Here is a 24,813-nt window from a genome sequence, read left to right as displayed (position 1 = left end):
GTGTCCCAGATAATTGCATCCTGATTCCTGACTATTGTCCCTGTCCTGTCTCCAGGGTCCTTAGTGACATCCCCTGACCACAGACGATCTGTGGGGGAGAATCAATCATGTTGAGCCACTTTAAATCTACATCTAGATACCCACTAATGTCAGCTTATCTGAATCACAGAGAACAATTAAGCCAAAATAGTCATCTTCTCCTAAATACAGCTTGGAATGCACCCAATTAGCAACTAACTCTTATTAACTATTAGCAATATGAGTATGACAGATAGAGGGAAAGGTGCCAGGTGTAAAAGTATCTGTAAAACCCATAGAAGTGTATACTTTAAAGCAACATCCTCATTGGGGAATCCCACAGACCGTGACATGCCTACCCAGCGAGAGGACCCACACCTACTGCCGAGCTCATCTAAAACACATATATAGTCAATATGGAGTCAACACCAAACCCTACTACCCACACTAGAGACCTTTTAATCTGTACCGCAGTTACAGAAAGACTTCGTCATTTACAGTCTATTAGGTACACCAACCTGTTCACGGAAATGGCATCTCAGAACGCACAACTCATTGATCCTTGTCATGGATGGGCTATTGCAGCAGACCACCACACTGGGTTTCACTACTATCAGCTAAAAACAAGAAGAAGTGGCTCCATTGGGCACACGATCACCAACACTGGACAATTGAGGAGTGGAAAGACATTGCCTGGTCCGATGAATCCCGGTTTCTGTTGCATCATGCTGTTGGCAGAGTCAGGATTTGGCATACGCAGCATGAGTCCAAGGCCCCATCCTGCCTGGAGTCAACGGTACAGGCTGGTGGCAGAGGCAGGATTTGGCATAAGCAGCATGAGTCCAAGGCCCCATCCTGCATGGTGTCAACGGTACAGGCTGGTGGCAGTGGCAGGATTTGGCATACGCAGCATGAGTCCAAGGCCCCATCCTGCATGGTGTCAACATGTACCTAATAAACTGACCACTGAGTGTATATCGTTACATCACTCCACACACTGACACCTTTCTGTAGTCTTCGACAGCCACTGACCAACATCTGTTAAGTCAGAGTGGCTCAATACTAGCCAGTAAATGTAAACTCTTTCAAATCAAAGAAAAGGAAACCCCAGTTTTAAAGACTATTGGATCTGAGAATCTATTGAATCCAATAGCTAGATATTTTGGGAACTATACTGATTTGACCACAAGCCTAAGGAATCTGTCAAAAATAATGAGTGAGAGAGAAAGGCCTGTAAAATCCCCCAAATACCTCTGTTTTAATGATCAGACCTTCATCTTGTATGGTAAAACTGAGCTAAACAACAAGCCAAAAGCACCCTGCTGTTTTGCTCCATGCTGTATGTATGAGTGGTGAGTGTATCCAGACCAAGCTGTTGCTCTGTCTCTTGGTATAGCCCAGCATTAATGGCAGACCACCATTGAGTCAGAAAACTTGGCCCCTGATTTCATCACATTTTGTTATGAAAGGCATGTGATTCAGAGAGAAAACGCAGCCGACTCAAGGCCACCTTCGTGCCTGGGTGTGGAAATGCATTTGAAATGTCACTCTCAATATAGAGATAGCGCCGTTGCACCAGCCAGCAGCTATGAAATAGTAGCTTGGGGGCCGTTTATAATGTACATCTATCTACTGAAGGTTAGTGAGCCACGGCAACAAATACATTTCATTTGGTTGACCCCAATCCTGCCTTGTACTACAGTACCAGTGAAAATGCCATATTCATTTTGTGTTCTGTTGAAAATAGGGAATTGCTGATGTGTCATGTGTAAATCTTGTGTACTTGTTTGTGGTTTGCCGTAATGGTAGAAACACAAATAGAGCAGACTAGAGGGAAATGTGTGGCCTTATCAGCCAGAACCAAAATACCTTTCTCAGTATTTCACTGGGCCTTAGTTAATTCTCCATTGACCTGGGCTTCCACTGGCTCTCTTCTAGTACACCCAGGCTCCTTGGCTTCTATGCCAGTTTAGTATGATTTCATTTAGCCCACATTATGATTTTATTACAGTCATAAGGCTCTCATTGAGATTGTATCTGTTGCCCTCGACTACAGGCTCTGCTCGCTTGCGAAAGGTCATTTCAGTTTCAGAGGCCTCATGCTATGTTTACACAAGACTCGAAGACATGTGTTTGACATGACTCACATAACCACGTAGGCAGGAGTTCTTTGTGAAGACAGGGGTTTATTGTTTTGATAGAAAAGGGCAAAAGACAGTACTAGGGTATCAAAAACAGATTGTCTGTACCTTTCCATTGGCTAAAGTTAAGCAATAGCCTGCAGCAGGAGAATTAAAAGGTTCAAGCAGTTGTTCAAAGTTCATAGACTTTTCTTCTTTCTTTTGATGGTACCAAAAAAACGTTACATGAGAAAAAAGAAATTCTAATAATATATAAAAGAAATGTGTATTTGTCACACGCTTCGTAAACAACATGTGTAGACTAACAGTGAAATGCTTACAGTACTTATGGACCCTTCCCAACAATGCAGTGACAAAAAAAGAGAAATAATAAAAACATTAATAATAATAAATACACAATGAGTAACGACAACTTGGCTATATACACGTGGTACCAGTACGATGTCGATGTGCAGGGCTACAAGGTAATTGAGTTAGATATGCACATGTAGGTAGGGATAAAGTGACTAGTCATTTAGACAGGTTACCTTGGTGTTCTTGGGCACAGGGACTATGGTGGTCTGCTTGAAACATGTAGGTATTACATACTGGGTCAGAGAGAGGTTGAAAATAGTAAAAACCCTTGCCAGAGGCATGCTCTGAGTATGCACTCTGTTAATCCGTCTGGCTTTGCGGCCTTGTGAATGTTAACCTGTCTTACTCACATCGGCTATGGCGTGCGTGATCACACAGTCATCTGGAACAGCTGGTGCTCTCATGCATGGTTGAGTGTTGCTAGCCTCGACACGAGCATAGTAGGTGTTTAGCTTGTCTGGTAGGCTTGCATCTCAGGACAGCTTGGGGCTGGGTTTCCCTTTGTTATCCGTGATAGTTTGTGCATGCCCTGCCCCATCCAACGAGCGTCAGAGCCGGTGTAGTAGAATTCGATCTTGGTCCTGTATTGACGCTTTGCCTGTTGGATGGTTCATTGGAGGCCGTAGAGGGATTTCTAAGTGTCCGGATTAGTGTTCCGCTCATTGAAAGTGTCAGTCCAAGCTTTTAGCGCAGAGCGGATGTTGTCGCTTCATCAGACCACTTTGGTATTGAGCATGTCACTGGTACTTCCCGTTTGAGATTTGTAAGCAGGAATCAGGATGATAGAGTTATGGTCAGATTTGCCAAATGGAGGGCGAGGCAGTGCTTTGTATGCATCCCGGTGTGTGGAGTAAAGATGATCTAGAGTTTTTTTCACCTCTAGTTGCACAGGTGACATGCTGATACAAATTTGATTAAACGGATTTCAGTTTTCCTGCATTAACGTCACTGGCCACCAGGAGTGTCGCCTCTGTATTTTCTTGTTTACTTATGGCCCTATATAGCTCGTTGACTGCAATCTTAGCACCAGCCTCAGTTTGTGGTGGTAAATAGACAGCTACGAAAAATATAGATGAAAAGTCTCTCTTGATAAATAGAATGGTCTACAGCTTATCATGAGGTATTCTAACTCAAGCGAGCAGAACCTTGAGACTTCCTCAATATTAGAGATCAGACACCAGCTGTGATTAACAAAGAGACACACACACACCCTCCCCTGAGCTTCCCGACACCGCTGCTCTGTCCTGCCGATGGATAGAAAAACAGCTAGATTTATATTTACCAGGTCCTTGTTCAGCCACGACTCTGAGAAACATAGGACATTACAGTTCTTCAGAACACATTGATAGGATAGTCATCCAGTTTATTCTCCAGTGATTGCACGTACGCCAATAGAATGGAATGTAGAGGTGGAATATCCACTCTCTGACATAGTCTCGTCAGACATCCCGCACGCCGGCATCTATAGGGCCGTCTCCTCCTTCTTTGAGTGTTGGGATTTGGGCCTGGTCCGAGATAATCAATATGTCATTCAATTCCAACTCATTGAAGTTGAAGTCCTCGTCCAAATCGAGGTTAGTGATAGCTGTTCTGATGTCCAGAAGCTCTTTTCGGTCACAGATGGAAGAAACTTTATGTACAAAAACAGTTCAGCGCAAAAAAAATACACAAAATACCACAATTGGTCTGGAGCCAGTAAAACAGGCGTTATTCCCTCCAGTGCCATTCTCAGCAAGTTAGTCATTATTAACCAAGAAATACCCAGCTAAAATACCAGGCTAAAATACCCAGCTAAGCCAAGAAACTTGCCAATAGCTTGGAGAGCCTGAAGCAAACCTTTCTGACTTTCAGTTTCCTTCATGGTCATCACTTCAGAATATTTATTGCATTGTTAGGGATGTGACATCTTATTGAGAAATCTTTCACAAGAACCACTCAACTCAGCATTTTCCACTTTGTTTGTGAGTTAAGTAATCCCTCACATTTCTTCTGAAATAAACAAACAAGGGGAAGGAATAGGGAAGTCCCTGTAATAGGTAATTGGGTGTCATGCTATGCTACCAATGTGAGTGATTGAGTTGAACTCGCTTGGGTTTTTCTTCAATATTTCATTATGTAGTACACACTCTATGGAGTGCTTTCACAATCTTTTAAATTAAGCTATGCTACACCCCCTGTAGCTAAAATCGTTAAAACCCTTGACGTTAAAACTGTCGTTAAATCGTTAAAACCCTTGACCATCTTCTGTTTCCCCCATATTGACATTCACAGGCTACACAGAGGCAGAATGTTGAGTGTTGAGGCAGGCTTCTAGGATGTGCAGTAAATTCCAGAAGACACTGGAGGGAGAGAGAATCTAAGCAACTGGGCCAATGGGCACTGGGAAGCCCTGGTCGATAAAGGGGTCCAATTCCCTTTACACACACACACACACACACACACACACACACACACACACACACACACACACACACACACACACATACACACACACACACACAGCATCCGACTACGCCACATGTCAAACCGCCAACCAACCTGATCCTTTTAGAGGAGTAGAGTGCACACCAACTGTGCAACGGTCTTAGCAGTCTGGGACGCTTCCGGGGCCACAGATGAGACAGGATCCTGTGTAATATGGTAACCTCTGAGTGGCCTTGAGATTGGGTTTACTATTGTATTGGTTGTGTGCACTAGCATTGCACAGATGTTAACCTATTCAAAAAAGAACAGGTCAAGAGAAGCATGACCATTCCTGGTGAAACACAGTCCATACAATGGATGGCTGTTAGCGGAGGCTCTGGTTGCTAGCACTGACTGGTGTTTGACATTGATGTGACTGACCAAGTAGCTCCACAGGCAGCAGCACACTACAATATATAATGGATTGTGGATTAGCCAGAGGTGGCAGTGCCCTTAAGCCTTCCTCCTTCCTTCAAGTGTTAGCAGACACTAAGCTCCCACCAGACAGAAGCATTCAATTCTGTCAATACCCAGAACAGCTGTTAGCCAAAACTACATGAGGGCGTAGGTTTAAAACGATCAAATGTCTCTGACGATTTGTTTAGGGGACAATATATAAAGATGGGTTGTGTAAGGTTCATGAAATCTATTTAAAACGGCATAGGCTCTGACTTGAGACTGTGTTTACACGACAGCATTTAAGAATGTGTCACTCTTTAGAAATGGTTTGAACTGCCATTAAATGTAATGTGCAGGTAATACAGTAGGCACAAAGGACTGAAATCACAACTCTCTCGTCACTGAGCTAGAATAAAGAAATCAATAGGGACCGGTGATGAGGGAAGGCCTTGGGGATTTACAGCTTCCTCAAAGGGCAGGGCCCCTCCTTCCTGATTAGACATTAATGACCCATTAGAAACAAACTGAAATACACAAACTGTGCCTCCCTACACAATATACAAACACCCACGGCCCTGCTATGTTTTGTGGAGCTGCTCCACTGTACCACAGTCAGCAGTAAGAAGTCTTAAAGGACAGTCATAATGTAACCCGACACCTACGACTTCTGATCTGTAAAGAGATTAGATCTCAAAGCAAATCAAATTTGATTGGTCACATACACATGGTTAGCAGATGTTAACGCGAGTGTAGCAAAATGCTTGTGCTTATAGTTCCGACAGTGCAGTAATATCTAATAGGTCATCTAACAATTCCCAACAACTACCTAATAGACAGAAATCTAAACGGGTGAATGAAAATATGTACATTTAAATATATGGATGGCCGATCGGCAAGGTGCAATAGATGGTATAAAATACCACATATATGATATGAGTAATGTAAGATGTGTAAACATTATTAAAGTGGCATTATTTTAGCAGATGTTATTGTGGGTGTAGCGAAATGCTTGTGGTGCCGTCTTGGAGCAGCCTCTGTGATAAGTTAAATTGCCCTGGGGGGTGCGAACAAAGGATCCAATTCGGGAAAGTCGTATTCCTGTTCATAATGCTGGTGAGTTCCACCACTCTGATATCCAAAAGTTATTTCCGGCTGTAATAACACAAAAAAACATTCTGGGCTAATATTGTAAGAAATAACACACAAAAAAATCTAAAATACTGCAAAGTTGCTTAGGAGCTAGAAGCTGAGCTGCCATGTCTGTCGGTGCCATCTTTCCCAGCTCATTAGATCTCAGTGTCGAATGAGAAGGTTAAAGCACGGGTAGTTACAGTCAACAGGGCTGAATGGGTCCCAATACAAAAAAGGCAGGGTAGCGTAGTGGTTAGAGTGTTGGACTAGTAACCGGAAGGTTGCAACCCCTGAGCTGACAAGGTACAAATCTGTCGTTCTGCCCCTGAACAGGCAGTTAACCCACTGTTCCTAGGCCGTCATTGAAAATAAGAATTTGTTCTTAACTGACTTTCCTAGTTAAATAAAGGTGAAAAAAACATATTAAAAAATGAAGAGATCACTCAGAGAGGTGGGGGGCGGCCTCAGGAAAGACCATAAGGCGCAGCAGCAGATTGGCAGCCTCTTATAAACTGAGTGGTTTGAGTCCTGAATGCTGATTGGCTGACGGCCATGGTATATTAGACCGTATACCATAGGTATGACAGAACGTTTATTTTTCTGCTATAGCCGTGGTATATTAGACATATACCACACCTCCTCAGGCGCTATTGCTTAATTATAATTAAATCTAGAAAGAGACATATATGAGGCATATATTAACAGAACCCAGCTAATTGAATCTCCTCTTCATTGAAAGGCTAGAGGAAGGTGACAGGTACTTTGTTGCTCCTACTTCAAGGGACAAATCTTTAACGTGATTAATAAAAGAGAAAACCAGATGGCATCTTCAGGTTAAGTGAATAAGTGAATCAAAGTATGAAGCTTTATTTGAACTGTTAGGCTTTTCTTTTTTCTTTGGCTCTTTCTGTTTTTTTTTATCTGTCCGTCCATCTATTTAATTGTCTTTAAGATAAATGGGCTATAACTAAAGTAGAAGCTTTGTCAACTGTCCTTGGGTAGCCTGAAAACAGGAGCACAGTCAGAGCAGCAGGTACTACCTGCCTAAGAAGAACACCACTGTCTAACTTGTTTATGCAAAAAGGACCTGTCGCTACAATGGAATTTCTGCTTTCGTAATCTCCTGCAATGCTCTGGCTGTGCCAGAGCGAGGCCAGGCCAACTATGGTTGGCTCTGCTGTTATTTATTTTCCTGGCCACAGTTAAGAAGTCCTGCCAATGTTTTCCCTAACAGAGAACCATCCACCACAAAAGCTGTGTGATGATGAAATACCCCATACTCGCCCTTTTCTTTCCACTGACTGAATCACGATTACAGTAGTGGGAACAGACCTGATTTCTGGAAGCGTCTGTCTGTTGTGAATGCCAGGAACTTCACTGTACTGCTCTCTGTGGTCTGATAGTTGAAGGGCCAGACTCCAAAGGAGCCACTGAAACCCCTAGAAGCACTGCTAATCCAATTACCCACAGACATATAAGCTATAGCCTCTTTGTAAACTAGGCTAATTCCTAGCTAGCCCCCTCACCTATGCGACTGACATGGATGGACAGCAAGTGACCTCCAAACCCAGTAGTGGTGGCCCCCTATCAGTTATGATAGCAATCTCTTGAAAAGACATGGCTGGAGCAAATACCCACTTTACAAGCAGCCCCATTGCCTCCAGTCGTCATGACATTTTGTATCATAGGTTACCAAGACAGCCATGTCTACATGACTCCAACATCAGGCCACACCACTGCACTATTCACAAACTGCTATTTATTGGACTAAGACAGTTGTTGGTTTATCATTGCACTATTCACAGACTGCTATGTTCCCAACACAAATGACGGTGTTTCATATCCTTCCATGTCAGTGTTGATACAGAGGGTGATTCATTCAACATCAAACTGTGACTCTCAGAGGGCAGAGTTAATGTAGGGAGATTGAGGCAGCAGGCAGGCAGGGGAGAAATGCTCCCAGAGAATATTTAGGGAGGATATTTAGTGCTGTCAAGTTACATTGCGAAGACTGACAATTTCACAGCTGTAGCCTCAGGCAATGTCTCTAGCAGTAATGCAGCACTGTGTGTGCGGCTGAAATGTTTCCATTTTAAGGCAAAAATGATTTCTGACTCCCACTCATAGGGCTGTCTAGAAATCACCATGGCACAGGCACAGGAAGCTGCCCTCACCCACATGCTTACACACACTTACACACATACGCACACACACAAACACACACACCATCTGACTCCACACCAGTACCGAAGCAGTACATCCTCTCTTTGGTCACACAAAGACATGACTTTGAAGGGAACTTTTATCAATTATTTTTCACATGTGCAACTCAAGCACAAGCTCAGGCCATTAAAAGCTGTCTGTGCAGAACTAATGAACATTGACATGAATAATGTGAAATGCTCCTCTGTGTGTGTGTAAGTGATGCATACCGGGGGACGTTATATCAATAGCTGAACAAAAGGCCTTGGCCACTTCATTTCCATCCTTTTGGAGCTTTGTCATCAATGTTAGGCAATCTTTTCCTGATACTTGCAATGTGTAGCTAACGATAATGCTCTTCTAATTTTCAAATCCATTTCTCTCCTTTTCCATGGTTGCAACATCAAACAGAAATTTTATAACCCATAATAACCCATCCCATGTGCATGCCATCCAGAGAGCATGCATTGTGAGAAATGGTGCAATACCATTACTGCTATTGAGTCATAGGATGGGTGTGGCAAACCCTGTCCAACATATAGTTGGGTTTATAGTGACATGTTTTCTGTTATTAAATAACATTCCCAATGTCCTTTTGGACAAATGACATGTACCAACTCTGGCATGTGGACACGATTGTTTAGAAAACGTGTGGTCAGAGCAAATTTGGATTTTGTGAAATAATTACTATATAGCCAATGACATGCAATACACCTTGTACGATTATTTTGTTCCATATGTAAACTGCCCGAGTGACGATTGCGAGGTTCACCCGTCGATGTCGTCAAACCAGGGGGTGGAGCTACGATGTTGCAATCATGCTCAGTTGCGCATTATCAACTTCACTGCTGTAACAGAAAGGATATTTGAAGCCACTGCGCTCTCTGGTCTATTCTCAATCAGACGGGCAGTCGGTGGGGGCACGTCTGATTAGAAATCTACTTTTTAGGGACTCAATTGACACATTAAAGGATTACTACGCAAGTGACCAAATAAGGGAACGTGTAGCCTACTCTACACTTTGACCAATAATTATTTATTATACGAGGTTGCATACTTTGGATGAGTATGCTCTTTTTTTTCCATTATTGTGCAAGAGCCTTTAAACAACTTTAAAGGTTTGTGTTTTCTCTGTTTATAAAAAGTTTCTAAGGTTGTCTAATAACCTCCGTTTTAGAAAACCTGTCATCGCAAGGAAAAACGTTGGATACGCAAGTCGCTGCCACACAGCGGGAATAAGGACAAAAGCATCTGTACCAACAACACAGGCCACACTTCAAAGCGAAATAACCTGTTAAATGTGTCAATGACTTTCATACATATTCTGCTTTGGCTAAGTGAACAGACATCCTGAGCAAGAACCAACGAAATGTAATTTGAACTATTATGCATACATAGCTCATTTGTAACTGTTTAAGTTAAAGACTCCCTTGAACCACTACGCTATTTATTTTATAAAGGAAGAATAACTTTTGTCTGAAGCTCTCCAACCTCTGGTTTCCTCTACACCGCATGTGTTTTTGCTGAGTTTACTGCACATTTCGTGTTTCTTGACAAGCAAAGCACTACACACGAAGCTGGAGTTACCATACCATTGTTCTCTTTTGAAGAGCGGACCCCTTTGTCTTCCACGGCCAAGGTAACAGTTGTTCATATTTTTCGCCCAACCTCAAAGTATCCATGTTTTTATCATTAGGCTACAATTGAAGGGGTTGCTTGTAGTCCCGACTCGCATTCATAATTCATTGATTTTTAACGTGTAGGCAGGCCAATGTTGTGAAACAACAAGGTTAAACTTTAGAAAGTGATGGTGCAACTCTTCCTACAAGTCACGACCTACCACTCCTCGCAGCCGGAGTATGTCTATCGCAACATTGTATCCCCCTCGCGCACACTGTTTCTCGGAATTGCGCACTGTCTGACCCTTTTCACCCGGTTCAACAAATATTTATTTTGACTAATAACATGACCCCCCATGTGACCTCTCGTGTTTTTAATGCCAATTTATCATCATCTTTTACCTGAACCTCTGGCGTTATTTGGTGCTTTCAAAACTACTGAACTCGGAAAAAACTAGGTCAACTCAAGACCTCTGATCTTCAGAAAGTCGGTGCTCTATAAAGATGCCCCAGATTCCGACTTGGAATTCCAAGTTGGGTGAATATTCAAAAGATGTTCCCTGTCGCGAGGTCGTTATTTTCGAGTTCCCAGTTGTCTTGAACGCTTGGAAGTCGGATATTTCCGCGTTCCCAGTTGTTTTGAACGCGGCATTAGAGCAATCTAATGGAAACCTGACGTCACTTTCATGACGTTCGCCCATGATCTTATTTGGGTGGCTGTGAATGACTCACTGAGTCACAGCCACATTTCGAAAGAGACAGACAGTAATTTGAGTAATGCATAACCTATTACAGGCAATACTGCTCATCAGTCGAGACTCCATGGCGTCATCCAAGCTCTTTTTAACCTATTATTTGGCACTGTTTAATGGTGGATATGATTCACATGTCTGCTATTCAAGTTCCCCTTGTCACAGATGCATTGTGTGTGTGTGTGTGTGTGTGTGTGTGTGTGTGTGTGTGCGCGCACTAAAAAGGGGATTTGCAGACACCAAGTTCTTCTAGCTAGTTCTGTCACTATGCATTTGAAATGTTGTCTTTGTGTAACATGCATTTTCAGTGTATCCAATCTGTGGTTTAGTCACATCCTAGGCATAGCTCAATGAAACATACTAAAACAACTTATGTGACTTTCAGATGAGTGTGAACATCTCCTCGCCCGCCCCGGCGCCTACTCGTCCCCTGCGGCTGAAGCGGCTGGAGCTTGACGACCCTCAGGATGACACGGAAGCCCTGAAATGCAAGCGTCCTCGGCTGAGCCTTCCACCCTCGTCCCCTGGCCTGGCCCCCTGCCTAAGGCCCCTGAGCCACAGCCCAGACTCCAACCAGCACTGTGTGTCCTGCATTGGGCCCTACGTCCTGCTAGAACCCACAGAGGGGACAGAGACCTACAGGGCCTTCCACAGGGTTACGGAGCAGGAGTACACCTGCAAGGTATGTATTATAGCCTGCTCCATCACAGTGTGGCTCCCGAGTGGTGCAACAGTCTAAGGCACTGCATCTCAGTGCCATAGGTGTCACTATAGTCCCTGGTTTGAATCCAGACTGTATCACATCCGGCCATGATTGGGAGTCCCATAGGGCAGCGCATAATTGGCCCAGCATCGTCCGTGTTTGGCTGTGGTAGGCCGTCATTGTAAATAAGAATTTGTTTACTGACTTGCCTAATGTGAATTCAGTTTTATATTTTAAATACATTTGCAAAATGTCTAAACCTGTTTTGCTTTGCCATTATGGAGTATTGTGTGTAAATTGATGAGGGGAAAAAACAATATTATCCATTTTAGAATAAGGCTATAACGTAACAAAATGTGGAAAAAGTCAAGGGGTCTGAATACTTATCGAATGCACCATATATCTATGTTTTTTTGGGGGGGGGGGTCACAGCCACAACTTCATGCAATTCTACACATTTTGCTATGGACATACAGAAACATATGCAATTGTATAGCTAATCTAATAATATTCTACACATTTTGCTATGAGGCTGAGGGGAAAATGGAGCAGTTTTACAGTTAATTTCCTGTAATAATATGTATTTTTTTCCCATGGCTTATGTGTTTGGAGGGGGGGGGGTTGGCGGACCTTCCTTGTGGGGGTGTGTGGTTCCAGTAATGGCGTGGCGTGCGCAATGAGCATGCTGTGTTGGCTTAGTCAAGTCATTTAATTGTCACTACTGGCTTATAGCAGGGTTTCCCAAACTTGGTCCTGGGGTCTCCCTGGGTGCACATTTTTGGCTTTTGCCGAAAACCAAAACGTAGGGCCCCAGGACAAAGTTTGGGAAACCTTGGCTTACAGTGAGGTTGACCTATGCACATATCCTTTTGGTGTGACTCTGTTTGACAACGAGTTCACTCGAGTGGGTACATTACCTTCAGGAGAAGACATTCATATAGTTTGTAATTTGACCATGACCTTATGAACTATGACCTCTAACCTAACTCTACCCCATCTCCACTACCAGGTGTTCTCTATGAGGCGGTACCAGGAGTTCACCGCCCCCTACGCCCGCCTGCTGCCCCACGACAACATTTGCCGCATCGCCGAGGTGATAACAGGCGAGCACAGCGTCTTTGTCTTCTTTCAGCGCAACTACGGCGACATGCACTCGTACGTGCGCACATGCAAGCGGCTCCAGGAGGAGGAGGCGGTGCTTCTCTTCCGCCAGATGGCGGTGGCGGTGGCACACTGTCACGAGCATGGGGTGGTCCTGCGCGACCTCAAGCTGCGCAAGTTTGTCTTCGTAGACCAGCAGAGGTTAGTAGTTTATGCGCTTCTTTTAAAGTGGCAATCAGCAGTTGAAACGATAACAAAACTCCTCCTCACCTGTTTCAGTAAAAAGCTGAGGGATTAATAAATGTAACGACTGACCATATATTGTATAAATATTCTAGTTTTAACCATATTTTGAGGCAATACAGTGTTTGTTTAAATTGACTTTGTTTACTATCATTGGAGTAAAACAGGCTATTATTTTGGGTTCTGATGGGATGTTATATTCTTCAGGAACCAATGAATCTGGTTGCCCCTTAACTTAATTAACTTAACCTAATTTTAGCTGAGCAACATGGTCATTGGATGACTTACAGTAGTGACTGAGACGTGGCCCAAATTCGTCATCAAAATGTTTACTTGAGACACATCAGCCAGGCATATGTGGACTAAGTTCAGTTGCATTATGTCACTGCTAAAGAAGGCAATTTAGTTAAGAAACTGTCAAAATGGCACTAAAGTTCCTCGTGATGCCTTTATCACACCATCATAACAGCTATGTCATATGACTAGGGCTATATTCCTCCCACCCCGTAAACACAGGTGTCATTCCAGACAGAGTTATGTAAGGTGTATTATGCATATGACCCAGTGCACCAACGATGAATAACACAAAGCAGAAAACATGTCGCACCATGGGGGTATGATGATGACTCTATCTCTCTCTCTTGTTTTCCTTCCTTTCAGGACCAAACTTGTTCTTCAGAACCTGGAAGACTCCTGTCTGCTTCACGGGGACGACGACTCTCTTACGGACAAGCACGGCTGCCCGGCCTACGTGGGCCCAGAGATCCTCAACTCGCACCACTCGTACTCAGGGAAGGCTGCTGATGTCTGGAGCCTGGGCGTGGTGCTGTACACCATGCTGGTGGGTCGCTACCCGTTCCAGGATGTGGAACCTGCCGCTCTCTTTAGTAAGATCCGCCGGGGGACCTTCACAGTGCCAGAGTCGCTCTCGGTGCGGGCTAAGTCGCTGGTGTGCTGCATGCTGCGTAAAGCACCCTTGGAGAGACTGGAGGCCTCAGAATTGCTGCTCCACCCGTGGCTGAACTGTTCCAATAACACAACACCTCCCAACATGCACCTCAACCCCAGGAACTGCACTGACCAAGTGGTCCCCAACTACACAGAAGATACTAAGGACACAGGCTGTTTCTAGAATAAAAATAAAAATGTCCTCTGTCCCAGTGATGCAAGTAGAGCAGTATCATCTCCATAGAGGGACTACTGGTAATGCAGGGTTTTTTACTACCTGCCCGACACTTAAGAAACATAACATAGTCATATGGCATTACATATTTCCAAAGTAAACCTCTTATGCTAATGTCTAACTGCAGTTTGGTATCAAAGCAGTCAAAGCTTTGTTAATCTGTTGTTAGACATTAGCATGTATAGATGTTGAAGTTGTGCTTTTGAAGAAGTTGTGAACGTGTTATGCAGGGCCCTTAATCCAAATTGTTACCAAATGTATTATATAGTTTGGTGTCATGAAGCATGTATTTGTTTAGGTAGTGACATTGCGGTTACGCAAAGCAGTAACTACTAACTACTGGATCTCCTGGCCACGTGTAACAGACGCCTCCTTTGAGTTAGATGTATATCTGCTTGTCAAGGGTCCAATGCAGTTATTTCCACACTGCAGTGTAACCTCATGAAAAGCGCTTTTCAAAAGCTACCCAACTATTGTGCTTTAACCAATGGACATTGTTTTGTTGACTCAATGGGAATAACAGGTGAAAACAGTCCTCGGGATCCCTTGCCCCATATAGAAGCAGACTGTCTAGCAGTATTCCCTTTTTGCTGGAAGCAGTAATTTGACCCATTTTTGATTGTGAGCAACTCTGTTGGGAACACTAAATTGAAGCTGTATACTGAACAAAAATGTAAACACAACAATTTCAAAGATTTTACTGAGTTACAGTTCATAGAAGGAAATCAGTCAACTGAAATCATTTAATTTGTCCCTAATCTATGGATTTCACATGACTGGGCAGGGGCGCAGGAGGAGCCCACTGCGGAGCCAGGCCCAGCCAATCAAAATGAGGTTTTCTCCACGAAAGAGCTTAATTACAGACGGTCCTGGGCTGGCATGGTTACATGAGGTCTGCGGTTCTGAGGCCGGTTAGACGTACTGCCAAATGTTCTAAAATTACTTTGGAGGTGGCTTATGGTAGAGAAATGAACATTTTATCTCTGGCAACAGCTCTGTTGGACATTCAGCATGCCAATTGTACATCTGTGGCGTTGTGTGACAAAACTACATTTTATTGTCCTCAGCAGCAGGTGCACCTGTGTTATCATCATGCTGTTTAATCAGCTTCTTGATATGACACACAGGAGAAATGCTCACCAACAGGAATGTAAACAAATGTGTGCACAAGATTTGAGAAAAGCATTTTGTCTTATGGAAAATGTCTGGGATCTTTTATTTCAGCTCATGAACTGTAACCTTTATTTAACTAGGCAAGTCAATTAAGAACAAATTGTTATTTACAATGACAGCCGACCCCGGCCAAACCAGGACGATGCTGGGCCAATTGTGCACATGAAACGTGATCTTCTTTACATGTTGCGTTTATATTTTTGTTCAGTATATATCTGACAGGACTGATACCTGATGCCTCTGAACTTGACAAAATCCTAGAATACTTGAAGCACGTTTTGTGCCTTTGTTTGTGTGTACTGTTGTTTACATATTTGAGTGACAAATCTGGATCGTTTCAAACATTAAAGTGCCTTGTTTTCATAACCACAGTTTGTTGTAGACCCTCTCCCCTCTCTTATATCCCTATCAGAAGTTCACCAAGCTTTTCTTTACCAAAGAATTAAGCTACCCTCATTTATTACGTATGGTGTGATGATCCAGGTTTAGTGAGCTGTGATTCAGTGATAGTTCAGCGTGGTGTCCTAGATCCCAAGACAAGTGTAGTCGTCATGACCTCAAGCGTGAATTAATGTCTATAGTATATAGTGCAGTGGGTTAGATCCTGAAGGATACAGTGCTGTAGTGTACTTTAAACACCCATATAATGGTGAGACTGTTTAGTATCTGTTGAACTGAACAAGGGCATCACATACATTACACAGTAATATGTGGTGTTAGTCGTGATGCCTGCATGCAGTTCGCTAACCCTAAATAGATCTCAGATCCTACTTCACTATGCCATAGATCTTGTGAGACTTTAAATACTTTTTTATATATATTTATATATGATGCAAAAGAAAGTACACTACATTTGTTTTTCTTAGGTTGGAGGGTTGGTGGATGTACTTATGTAAAAGTATTGTCATTTTCCAGTAAAAATAAATCCTTCGAACGGTTTGCCAATAAATATTTTTTTTGTAATAAGACCAAACTTTGTCGTTGGAGATTGTAAATCACTTGTTCATTACCCAGCTCTATTTCTGTTTTCAGGGTCAGATAAATATTATTTAAAACTACAAACCCACAGAGCTTGATTCAGCTTTGATTAATACTAGGATGTACAGGCGACCTGATTATTATCAAGAGTAGCGTACAAGGACAGAGGTTATGACCAATTCATATTAAAGATATGATTATTGCTACTATTCACAATTTATAGTACTGATCTACTAGCTAGTCCCAAACCCTGTACTGGTTGGATTACAATTTTGAAAGGAAAACAAATCTCACCCAAGTTTGTCAAAATAATTACACATCTACATTATTTAATCAGTGTAATAAAAACAGGGAAGCGAGGCAGTTTTAGTCAAGACCTTTATTATACATGGTGACAAATCAAATGGATACAAGTTTAGTGAAATAAAACCACAAGTATGAGGTCTTGTAAGCTGCCAGTCAATAGCACAAGACTAAAATAAATGTGCCAATGATGCAAGAGTTCCGCAACAATATTATCTCGCTTCTTAGTATTTAATTGGACCATATCATCCGGAAGTCGGAGGCAATAAGCTTGCATGTCCTTGCCATGACAACCACCTCATTTTCACACAAATCAGTGTTGAAAGTCTAAAACAGCTGCTCTGTCGACAAAGATAATCAACAAGAAAATGTGTACTGTAGACATGTCTGCCTGCACAAAGTGTTTGTCAATATGCTGATAACTTTGGATGTTGTTGACATTTGAAATCAAATTCAGGAATAGGTTTGTGGTTTCAATGTCACTAGAGGCAGATAGATATACATCACATAGAAGGGACTAGATGAAACTTTACAATACCTACTGTATCATTCTACCATTTTGTACCTAATGTACGAAGGATATGAGTCTTTCACATTTTACTTATACAAAAACGGGCAAGAGCAAGACGTATGCCACATACAGCAACACTGTCTAGCTGGTAGTCAATAAGACAACCAAAATACTGATACAGGAGCTGTGACCATTGAAAGACGACTAACCAACCACTCACTACTGAGCCTAAATAGGTATCCTTGCTCTTCAGTCCACCCATTAGTCACAAATGCATTATTGTATATTCAGTACATGCTTCATTTGATCAGGAAAGTTGGACCATAGGCATCACTGATCTCTACAGGGAGTTTTTGCAGTGGAAATTATAAATCAGACTTTAGATTTGTCTTGAGACTGTCTAAAATTACATTTAAAAATGCCACACACAGGGGGCACTGCTCTAACTAAACACACACAAAAAAATGCTTCAACTAAAGCAATACCTAAAAAAGGCTTTAAGTTATCTTAAAATACAATATATGTATATTCAAACAGTATACTCTACAAGCAGAGTTTGTACTACATATGAGAAGTCACATGTCACATAAGTCCTTAAAACACACGATGGAATTCAGAATCTAGTCTTGATTCTCGAGTGCTTTTGGAACAGATACAGCAGAATCGTATTTGCTGGCTTGACCCATAAAACTATTAGCTGCACTTGTCGCTAAATAAAAACAAAAAAACAATTGTAGGCTTGAGTAGCATTGGTATGAAAGGTAGAACATCACCAAGAGGCAGACTGATTCAAGCTGTTATATGACTTTTCCATCAGCTGAGATTGAAGTGACAGTATTGGTTGGCCAACTGCAAACTTCAGTTTTATGGATGTAGCTACAGTGGAGGCAACCTAAATTGAGTCTGCCCCCTGGTGTTCAAACATGCGCTCAAGCATGCAGTCAGAGAATGGTCCTATACATAAACCTTGAGTGCCAATTTGGTATGAGAACAGCTCACACTTTGGAATGGTAAAGCTTGAAAAACATAATAAAAACCTAAAACTTTGCTTAATTAATGCATTATCAAAACCAGCAGAGAATGTGAAATATGTTGCAAATTAATGAGTGCCAGGACATGCTCTAATACCAGGTCAAACACACCAAACAAAGCTTTTGCTTCTGATAATCAAGGTAAGGAGAACGTAGCGATGGAAAATTAAAATTATAAACACAAATAAATAGGAATAATCCTCATCTGAACATGAGTAACAGATCTCCAAGCTCAAAGTCTGATTTCCGCAGTAAAATAGAGCGAGGTTCACCACACATAGTCAGAAAAAAAAACAGAAGTATAATCCCAACACAAAATATGATGAGTTTAAGATGAGTTGTAAAAGAAATGGTGATGTGGGTACAGACAGACATCCAGTATACTGTCTGGTCCTGTATGAGACTGGGACTTCACTGGGCACACAGGGCACCATACCTGCTGATCGAAAAAAGACATGGTTTAGATTAAAGGATTAGACAGACCCAAATGATGCATCCACGAACAGTACTAATTCAACATACAAAATAACTTTGACACTTAAAAGAAAAACAGTTTCATGCTTTATCATTCTATGAAGAATCCAGGCTGTGTCCTCCTCACCTCTCTTCATCCATGTTCTCATAACAATCTTCATCCAGCTCCAGGTCCAGTTCGTTGTCAATGCCAGAGTCCCGTGGGGCCATGAATAAACTAACACACGAGGACAAAAGCAAATGTTGCTCACTATAGACCACTTCAATGTATAAGCAGTTATTTCAGGGATGGCATATAAGTATTTTGGACACTGGCCAGTAAACATTCAGATGTCACTGGTCTGGCTCATTTTCTACTGGCCCAAAATGAAAAGTACTAGCACGGGGCTAGCTTAACATCTATCCCTTCCCTGGTTCTTTGACTATTTTGAATGACTGCCTAGGACACTTATACATGTATCCATTTAGCTTTGAGCAAAGTATTTATTGCTCCCGAGTGAAGCGGTGGTCTAAGGCACTGCATCTCAGTGCTAGAGGCATCACTACTGACCCTGGTTTGATTCCAGGCTGTATCACAACCGGCCGTGAATGGGAGTCTCAGAGCGGAGCACAATTGGCCCAGCATCATTCGGGTTAGAGTTTGGCCGGGGTAGGGCATCATTGTAAATAGGAATTTGTTCTTAACTGACTTGCCTAGTTAAATAAAGGTACAATTAAATGTAAAAATATATTGTCAGTATGCAGTTATATTGTCTATGACCAACCATGTACAGATTATAAACAGATGATTTCCACTCAGATAAAAGAATACCATACCCAGATAACCGACACGTCAATTGGACATTAGAAGTTAAAAAGGTATAGTTCACTCAAAAACGTAATGTTTTATTTTGTTCCTATGTAAACTGTTAATACAATCCCAAATAATTGTGTAGTCAGCAGTCAACTTTTCAAGGTGGAGCACTTTCAGTACAGAGGGAAAAAACAGTGGTGATGTGTTTTTCAGTCTTCAGTCTTACCTGACCGAGCGGCACGTGAAGAAGACGATTCTCTTCAGCCTCGTGTTGTAGAAGAAGTAGTTGAAGGACCACATGTTGCCCTCCTCTCCGTACGGGTCAGAGTCCAGGTCTGGGTTGTAGCTGCAACGTCCAAAACAATACGGCCTTTACATTCTGGTTTACAAATGGCATGTATGCCTCCCCTCAAGGGAAAACAAAATAACACAGAAAATTGATTATTGCTCTGTGAAAACAGTACCACTCCCCAAGACACTTGTCATATATCTGAAAGGATTGGATGGGTGTAAGCAATATGGTAGTGGCTCCACCTAGCACTCTGATGCTTGTGCCAGAGTTTCTAGTAATAGTTCTGCCAACTCCGGACCAAAAATACCCTCTCTATCGTTAAGAAAAAGTGGCGTTGCTCACCTGTAGATGTCACACTCGGACAGGCAGATCTCAGCGTCGATGGCCTCCCACAGCTGGGGCTGAAGCAGACTATAATCCTCCCCAGCCGCCGCCGACAGACTACTGTTCACCGCGTTGAACACCTGAGGTCACACTATGTTAATAATGGCAGACAAAATGCAGAACTTCCCTGTATATCCAGCCAGGTAAGAATTCAGCCAAGACTGTCCATGACTAAACATATAGTTTCAAGCACTGTGTGATATACTTTACATTTTTGAGTTAATATGTTAGTCCCCTTCTGTAGCCTTTTGTCCTCCAGGTAATGGATTACAGTCTCATTCGATATAAGACCAGACAGGCTTTGGATTGTGTACAAGCTGCCTCAGCCCAATCAACTCATGCTGCTGTGTAGTGAAAGCCACGATGCAAAACCAGCAGAATATGCTGGTTCAGGTGTAAGCAATTCATAACAGCAATGCGAGACATGTACAGGCACTGTTGTGTAGGTATGAGATGTTAAATAGATCCTCACCCAGTTAACGCTGGGCTCTCTGCTAAAGTCGTGGCTCTTGGTGCGGCTGAAGTCATAGTCGGGGCGGAAGGATTCGTTGAGGGTGGCGATCAGGTAAAAGAGGGTCTTCCTGCTGCACTTGTCAGAGAGAGGCCCTTCCCCCTCGTCTCCACTCTGACTCTGGCTCAACCTGCAACCACAGCACAAAACCACAGACACACACTTGTTAGTGTTATGAACATGCTCAGTCCATACTTGTTCATACTTGTAGTGCATTCTTGTCATTTGAACTGTGCTTGACAGGAACTTCAGGATTCTTCATGTGACCAGGCCATGGGCATTACATAATACAGATAGAAGTCTAATGACTAGAACATATTCAATTCACTATCACTATGTTATATATCTACTTTAGTGTGTGCTCTACATTCATTAGCTACATTCATCTACAAAACACTGACCATTTTGCCCCATTACTGAATAGACCTCTGAGTTCCTATGGTGATGGTGTAGTGTGGACTGAAGTCTTACTTGTTGGGGCTTATTCCTAAGGACTGTGGAGGGGACAGGGCTTCCAGGACATGAGGCAGTCCCTCCTGACAGAACTGCTTGAACATCTGCTTGTCCTCGCCTGCCATCTTGCAAGAGTAGCTCTCGATCCTGAGAAAAGACAGAGCATGGCTCATCACATCATGCATACACTTAAACTATGTGGTTGCTGAAAATCTATTTCCTGTGTAGCAGTTCAGTTACGTTAGATCTTCATAGCGAGGCATTGAAGTGTTGGCCAATTCTGTGCAAATGTTGTTCATTTGTAGGTCTACATAGCAAATGGGCTATTGGCACCATCTACCTGTTGATAACTTACCTTCCTATTATCTGACAGTCCCCCGTTTCAATGGTGAGTCTGGTGTTTATGGCTTCAAAACTAGAATTCTCCAGGAGTTTCATCTTGACAGTTTATTTATTTTTATCACGCAAAATATTAAGTGTTTAAAATAAATATACTCATTCCCTATCTAGCCCCTAGGCTTAGAGACGACCGTAAAAGGCTACAATCTGCCACCACCAGGAGGTCATGTAGCCAATTCTGATAAACAAAATGACACTTGTCTTTTTCGCAATCCTCTGTCTTACACGTTAGTTAGATATGCAACAATGGTTGTACGAATTTAACTAACCTAACAATTAACTATGCACTGGCCCACATCAAATAAACTCGGTCAAATGTGTCGTTCAAAAACAGCGAACACACAAACTTTTCAGGCCTTACTGTATCCAGCTGGAAACATTTCGTGCAATAATAATGATTGCCTTGAATTTAAATTACCTCCGACCACAGAGCTAACTGGTCGTGGAGATCCTCAGCTCCCGCGCACAAAACAGTCTGTTGTATCTAGCGCTCACTCAATGCAATACCAAAGTAATCAATTTCAATCACAAACTTTAAATTCAATATTGCATGATTCATTTACGGATGATGTAAAGATCTTTGTCGAGGGCTTATGGCACTTATATGTCTGATAAAAATGTCTTCCTTTTTACTGTGAAATTTCCAATATCTGCCATTAAATAAACTGAAATTAGATAGACAGTTCTTCATCCCAGCTTTTGTATCAGAATTTGAAGAGAAATCCCAGGCTTCTCAAAGCCTTTCGCCTTCGCTATGCACCTGAATTTGTCTGTAAAAACGGCAACCCAGTTTTGATGTTTTGATCCTTCCTCAATGTAACTGCACTTCCTTCTTCTCTCCAAGGCCAGTTCCTCTTTTACCGGATTTTTCCTCGAGAGGGCGCCATGGGGGCCAGATAAACATGCAATGACGTAGCTAGTAATTATAGCACCCCCTTGCTCAGCGTCCAGCAACAGACTTTCACTTGCGTTAGTTAGTTAAAACACATACACAAATATATGTAAATTATTAAAATATGTATTGGTCTATATTGATGTCATTAAACGGCAGTATGTCATCACTATATATGTACAGTACTGATCTGTCATAAATTGGAATGTGCAAATGGCTCCTTTAAAACCTATTTCCTGAATATAGTTACGTTTCGTTTCGCTTTTCATTTAGACTTCTGATCAGTGGCGTGTATTCATTGATGCAAAGGGAAAGCCAATACTAAAATAAAATAATGTATATTTCGTCTGTCTGTGTTTCATAATTTGCCTTCATTTCGCAAGAGGCTGAATTGTGTCTCACACGAGAAAGCATCCGGCGAGCAAAACAGCGCCCCTCTGTCTCTCTACGTGTAAGCCATCTATCTGATGCTGTCTGGTCCAAACGAGTATGACATTGCTGCCGCCCAAGCATTGAAGCCCACGGAAGCCAGGAAGCATCCGGTCTCCCTTGACAAAAAAAGTATACAAAAATGAGCCAATCAGCGTTGAGATAAACGGAGCGAGCACAAATGTGAATGGTCCTGGCGTTGCAAAAAAAATATGTAAAGGGAAGCCAGCTTGGATTTGGCCTCACTCCTATCAGACCTCATTTATTGAAAAAAAATCGAATTTTTGCATCTCGTTGTGTTGTTGTCCTCCGGTGGCTGGCTAGCCATCTAGCTACAATTGTCCCTTTCCTAAATTAACTATGGAGGGAGATAGTGATTTGGACTTCTGGTTTTACGTAATTCCCCATACTGGCCAATGACTATAATGCGATTCTGATCCAACCATTAATTCATACATTGTTGTGCCCCTGGCCTGAGAGGATGGAAGTGCAATATGTAGCTAGATGTAGAAGGCTAATGTTAACTAGCTAAAGTTGCCCATTCATGGAAGTTAGGTTAGAGAGCAAGAATTTTAGCCAGGTAGCCTAGGACAACACAACATATAAGTATTTTACAGAGAGGAGGATGGCATTGGTGTTTCTCTACAAGTAGGGTGAGTCAACATGTTTTCTACTTGCACAAATGCGCACACGCACACAGAAATCAGAATCATGGACAGCCACATCATATTTAGCTTACGTTGATTGGACTAAAATGGGTGTATCTTTTAATTGTCACTGTATTTGTTAAGAGAATTATGTTTTCAATGTTCATAAACTGAACTTCAATTAAACTACTCGGTCTGTTACCAAGAATTTGTAAGGTTCTTGTTGAAATGAAACAGACAGAGGCCAGTCTACAATAGTCAGCAACGTTTATTTTAAGAGAACTCTGCCCATCGTTACATGTACATTGGTTTATATACCTCTCATTTCGTCATAAATGTCCCTCCTCCTCTCAGACAATGACAATATAGTTTACATGTCTTCATACATTGCTTATCACATCCTACAATATGTTACACAATCTACTGCAAGTCCAATGTTTCTCCCCTCCCTAGGTGGGGAGACTTCCTTCCCTGTCAGTTTCATAGTGGTCACAAGTTGTCTGCCACAGTTCCTTGCCTGCTAACAGTCCCTCTTTCTTATGGACAAACATGATTTATCATTATACAGAGACAGGGTAGAATTATGTTAGTTATAGTTCTACATTAAATGTATACATCATTTAGTAAAATTCATAACAGTATTAGACTAAGCAGAAGTGATTTGATGATGTTGAACGTTTAAACGTGAAATGGTGCTGGAATAGTGGAGGCACCTCCTGTTTTCTTTACGACTTGCGGTAACTCTCTGTGGTTCTAAATCAATAGTTGTTTAGTCGTCTGAAAATGTCAGAAACATTAACTTGCTTGACCATGATGTAGGTCATGTAACTGTCTGTTACTGTACAGTACATGCAATATGCTTTGTGGACTTCACTGGACAGAGGTTGGCTTCACCAGTGATTTTACCCACTCACCGCTACTGCTTCTGATCTTGATAATAGCTACACACGTAAAGAGAAGGTTCAAGTTCTATAATTACATTCAAATGTTGAGGCAAAGGAAAGGTTTTCTATTGTAAACAGTTGTGGAAACTGTACGAAGAAGTCTGATAGCCATTTTACGTAACTGAAAGCTGATCAGCTGAGAATCCCCTTTGCACCCCTTTGCACTTTTATAGCTAAAGTATACTTATGGCTAAAATATCATGTTATTTAGTTTACAATACAATTTAAATATTGCCCTTAGTGTGCTGTCAAAGTGAAAGGGTGCTGTCAAAGTGAAAGGGTGCTATCAA

The 24,813-nt window shown here is 42.1% G+C and overlaps 2 protein-coding genes across 4 annotated transcripts; one reads left to right on the top strand and one right to left on the bottom strand.

Moving 5' to 3' along the window:
- The first annotated feature begins 9,547 nt into the window (after positions 1-9,547).
- Positions 9,548-16,421, top strand: LOC115141566 (tribbles homolog 2-like). 2 transcript variants are annotated; one of them, XM_029680565.2, is made up of 4 exons: positions 9,548-9,826; positions 11,465-11,761; positions 12,792-13,084; positions 13,787-16,421. In XM_029680565.2, exons 2-4 carry the CDS (start codon positions 11,465-11,467, stop codon positions 14,256-14,258), a joined length of 1,062 nt encoding a protein of 353 aa, XP_029536425.1. In that variant the 5' UTR covers positions 9,548-9,826; the 3' UTR covers positions 14,259-16,421. The 2 variants fall into 2 exon arrangements, with proteins under 2 accessions (XP_029536425.1, XP_029536416.1); XM_029680556.2 differs by having other exon boundaries at positions 9,549-10,347.
- A 400-nt stretch (positions 16,422-16,821) lies between these two features.
- On the bottom strand, positions 16,822-22,459 carry LOC115141575 (repressor of RNA polymerase III transcription MAF1 homolog). 2 transcript variants are annotated; one of them, XM_029680587.2, is made up of 7 exons: positions 21,568-22,459; positions 21,231-21,359; positions 20,721-20,889; positions 20,207-20,328; positions 19,799-19,918; positions 18,907-18,996; positions 16,822-18,741 (listed from the first exon to the last, which is right to left on the bottom strand). In XM_029680587.2, the coding sequence occupies exons 1-7, from the start codon at positions 21,648-21,650 to the stop codon at positions 18,717-18,719; spliced, it is 738 nt and encodes a 245-aa protein (XP_029536447.1). In that variant the 5' UTR covers positions 21,651-22,459; the 3' UTR covers positions 16,822-18,716. The 2 variants fall into 2 exon arrangements, with proteins under 2 accessions (XP_029536447.1, XP_029536438.1); XM_029680578.2 differs by having other exon boundaries at positions 16,822-18,744; positions 21,568-22,458.
- Positions 22,460-24,813: the final 2,354 nt, after the last annotated feature.

The sequence above is a fragment of the Oncorhynchus nerka genome, linkage group LG2 (genome assembly GCF_034236695.1).
Source record: "Oncorhynchus nerka isolate Pitt River linkage group LG2, Oner_Uvic_2.0, whole genome shotgun sequence".
In the NCBI taxonomy this organism is placed as follows: Eukaryota; Metazoa; Chordata; class Actinopteri; order Salmoniformes; family Salmonidae; genus Oncorhynchus; species Oncorhynchus nerka.
Note: the sequence above shows the minus strand (reverse complement) of the source record. Positions and strands in the feature narration are given on the sequence as shown.

Excerpts from the sequence above, each read along its gene's own strand:
- LOC115141566 (XM_029680565.2), top strand. The coding sequence starts at position 11,465 with ATGAGTGTGAACATCTCCTCGCCCGCCCCGGCGCCTACTCGTCCCCTG. Across the intron at positions 11,762-12,791 it reads AGCAGGAGTACACCTGCAAG|GTGTTCTCTATGAGGCGGTA; the intron begins GTATGTATTATA and ends CTCCACTACCAG. Across the intron at positions 13,085-13,786 it reads GTCTTCGTAGACCAGCAGAG|GACCAAACTTGTTCTTCAGA; the intron begins GTTAGTAGTTTA and ends CCTTCCTTTCAG.
- LOC115141575 (XM_029680578.2), bottom strand. The coding sequence starts at position 21,650 with ATGAAACTCCTGGAGAATTCTAGTTTTGAAGCCATAAACACCAGACTC. Across the intron at positions 20,890-21,230 it reads TTAGGAATAAGCCCCAACAA|GTTGAGCCAGAGTCAGAGTG; the intron begins GTAAGACTTCAG and ends CTGTGGTTGCAG. Across the intron at positions 18,997-19,798 it reads TTCACGTGCCGCTCGGTCAG|TTTATTCATGGCCCCACGGG; the intron begins GTAAGACTGAAG and ends CTCGTGTGTTAG.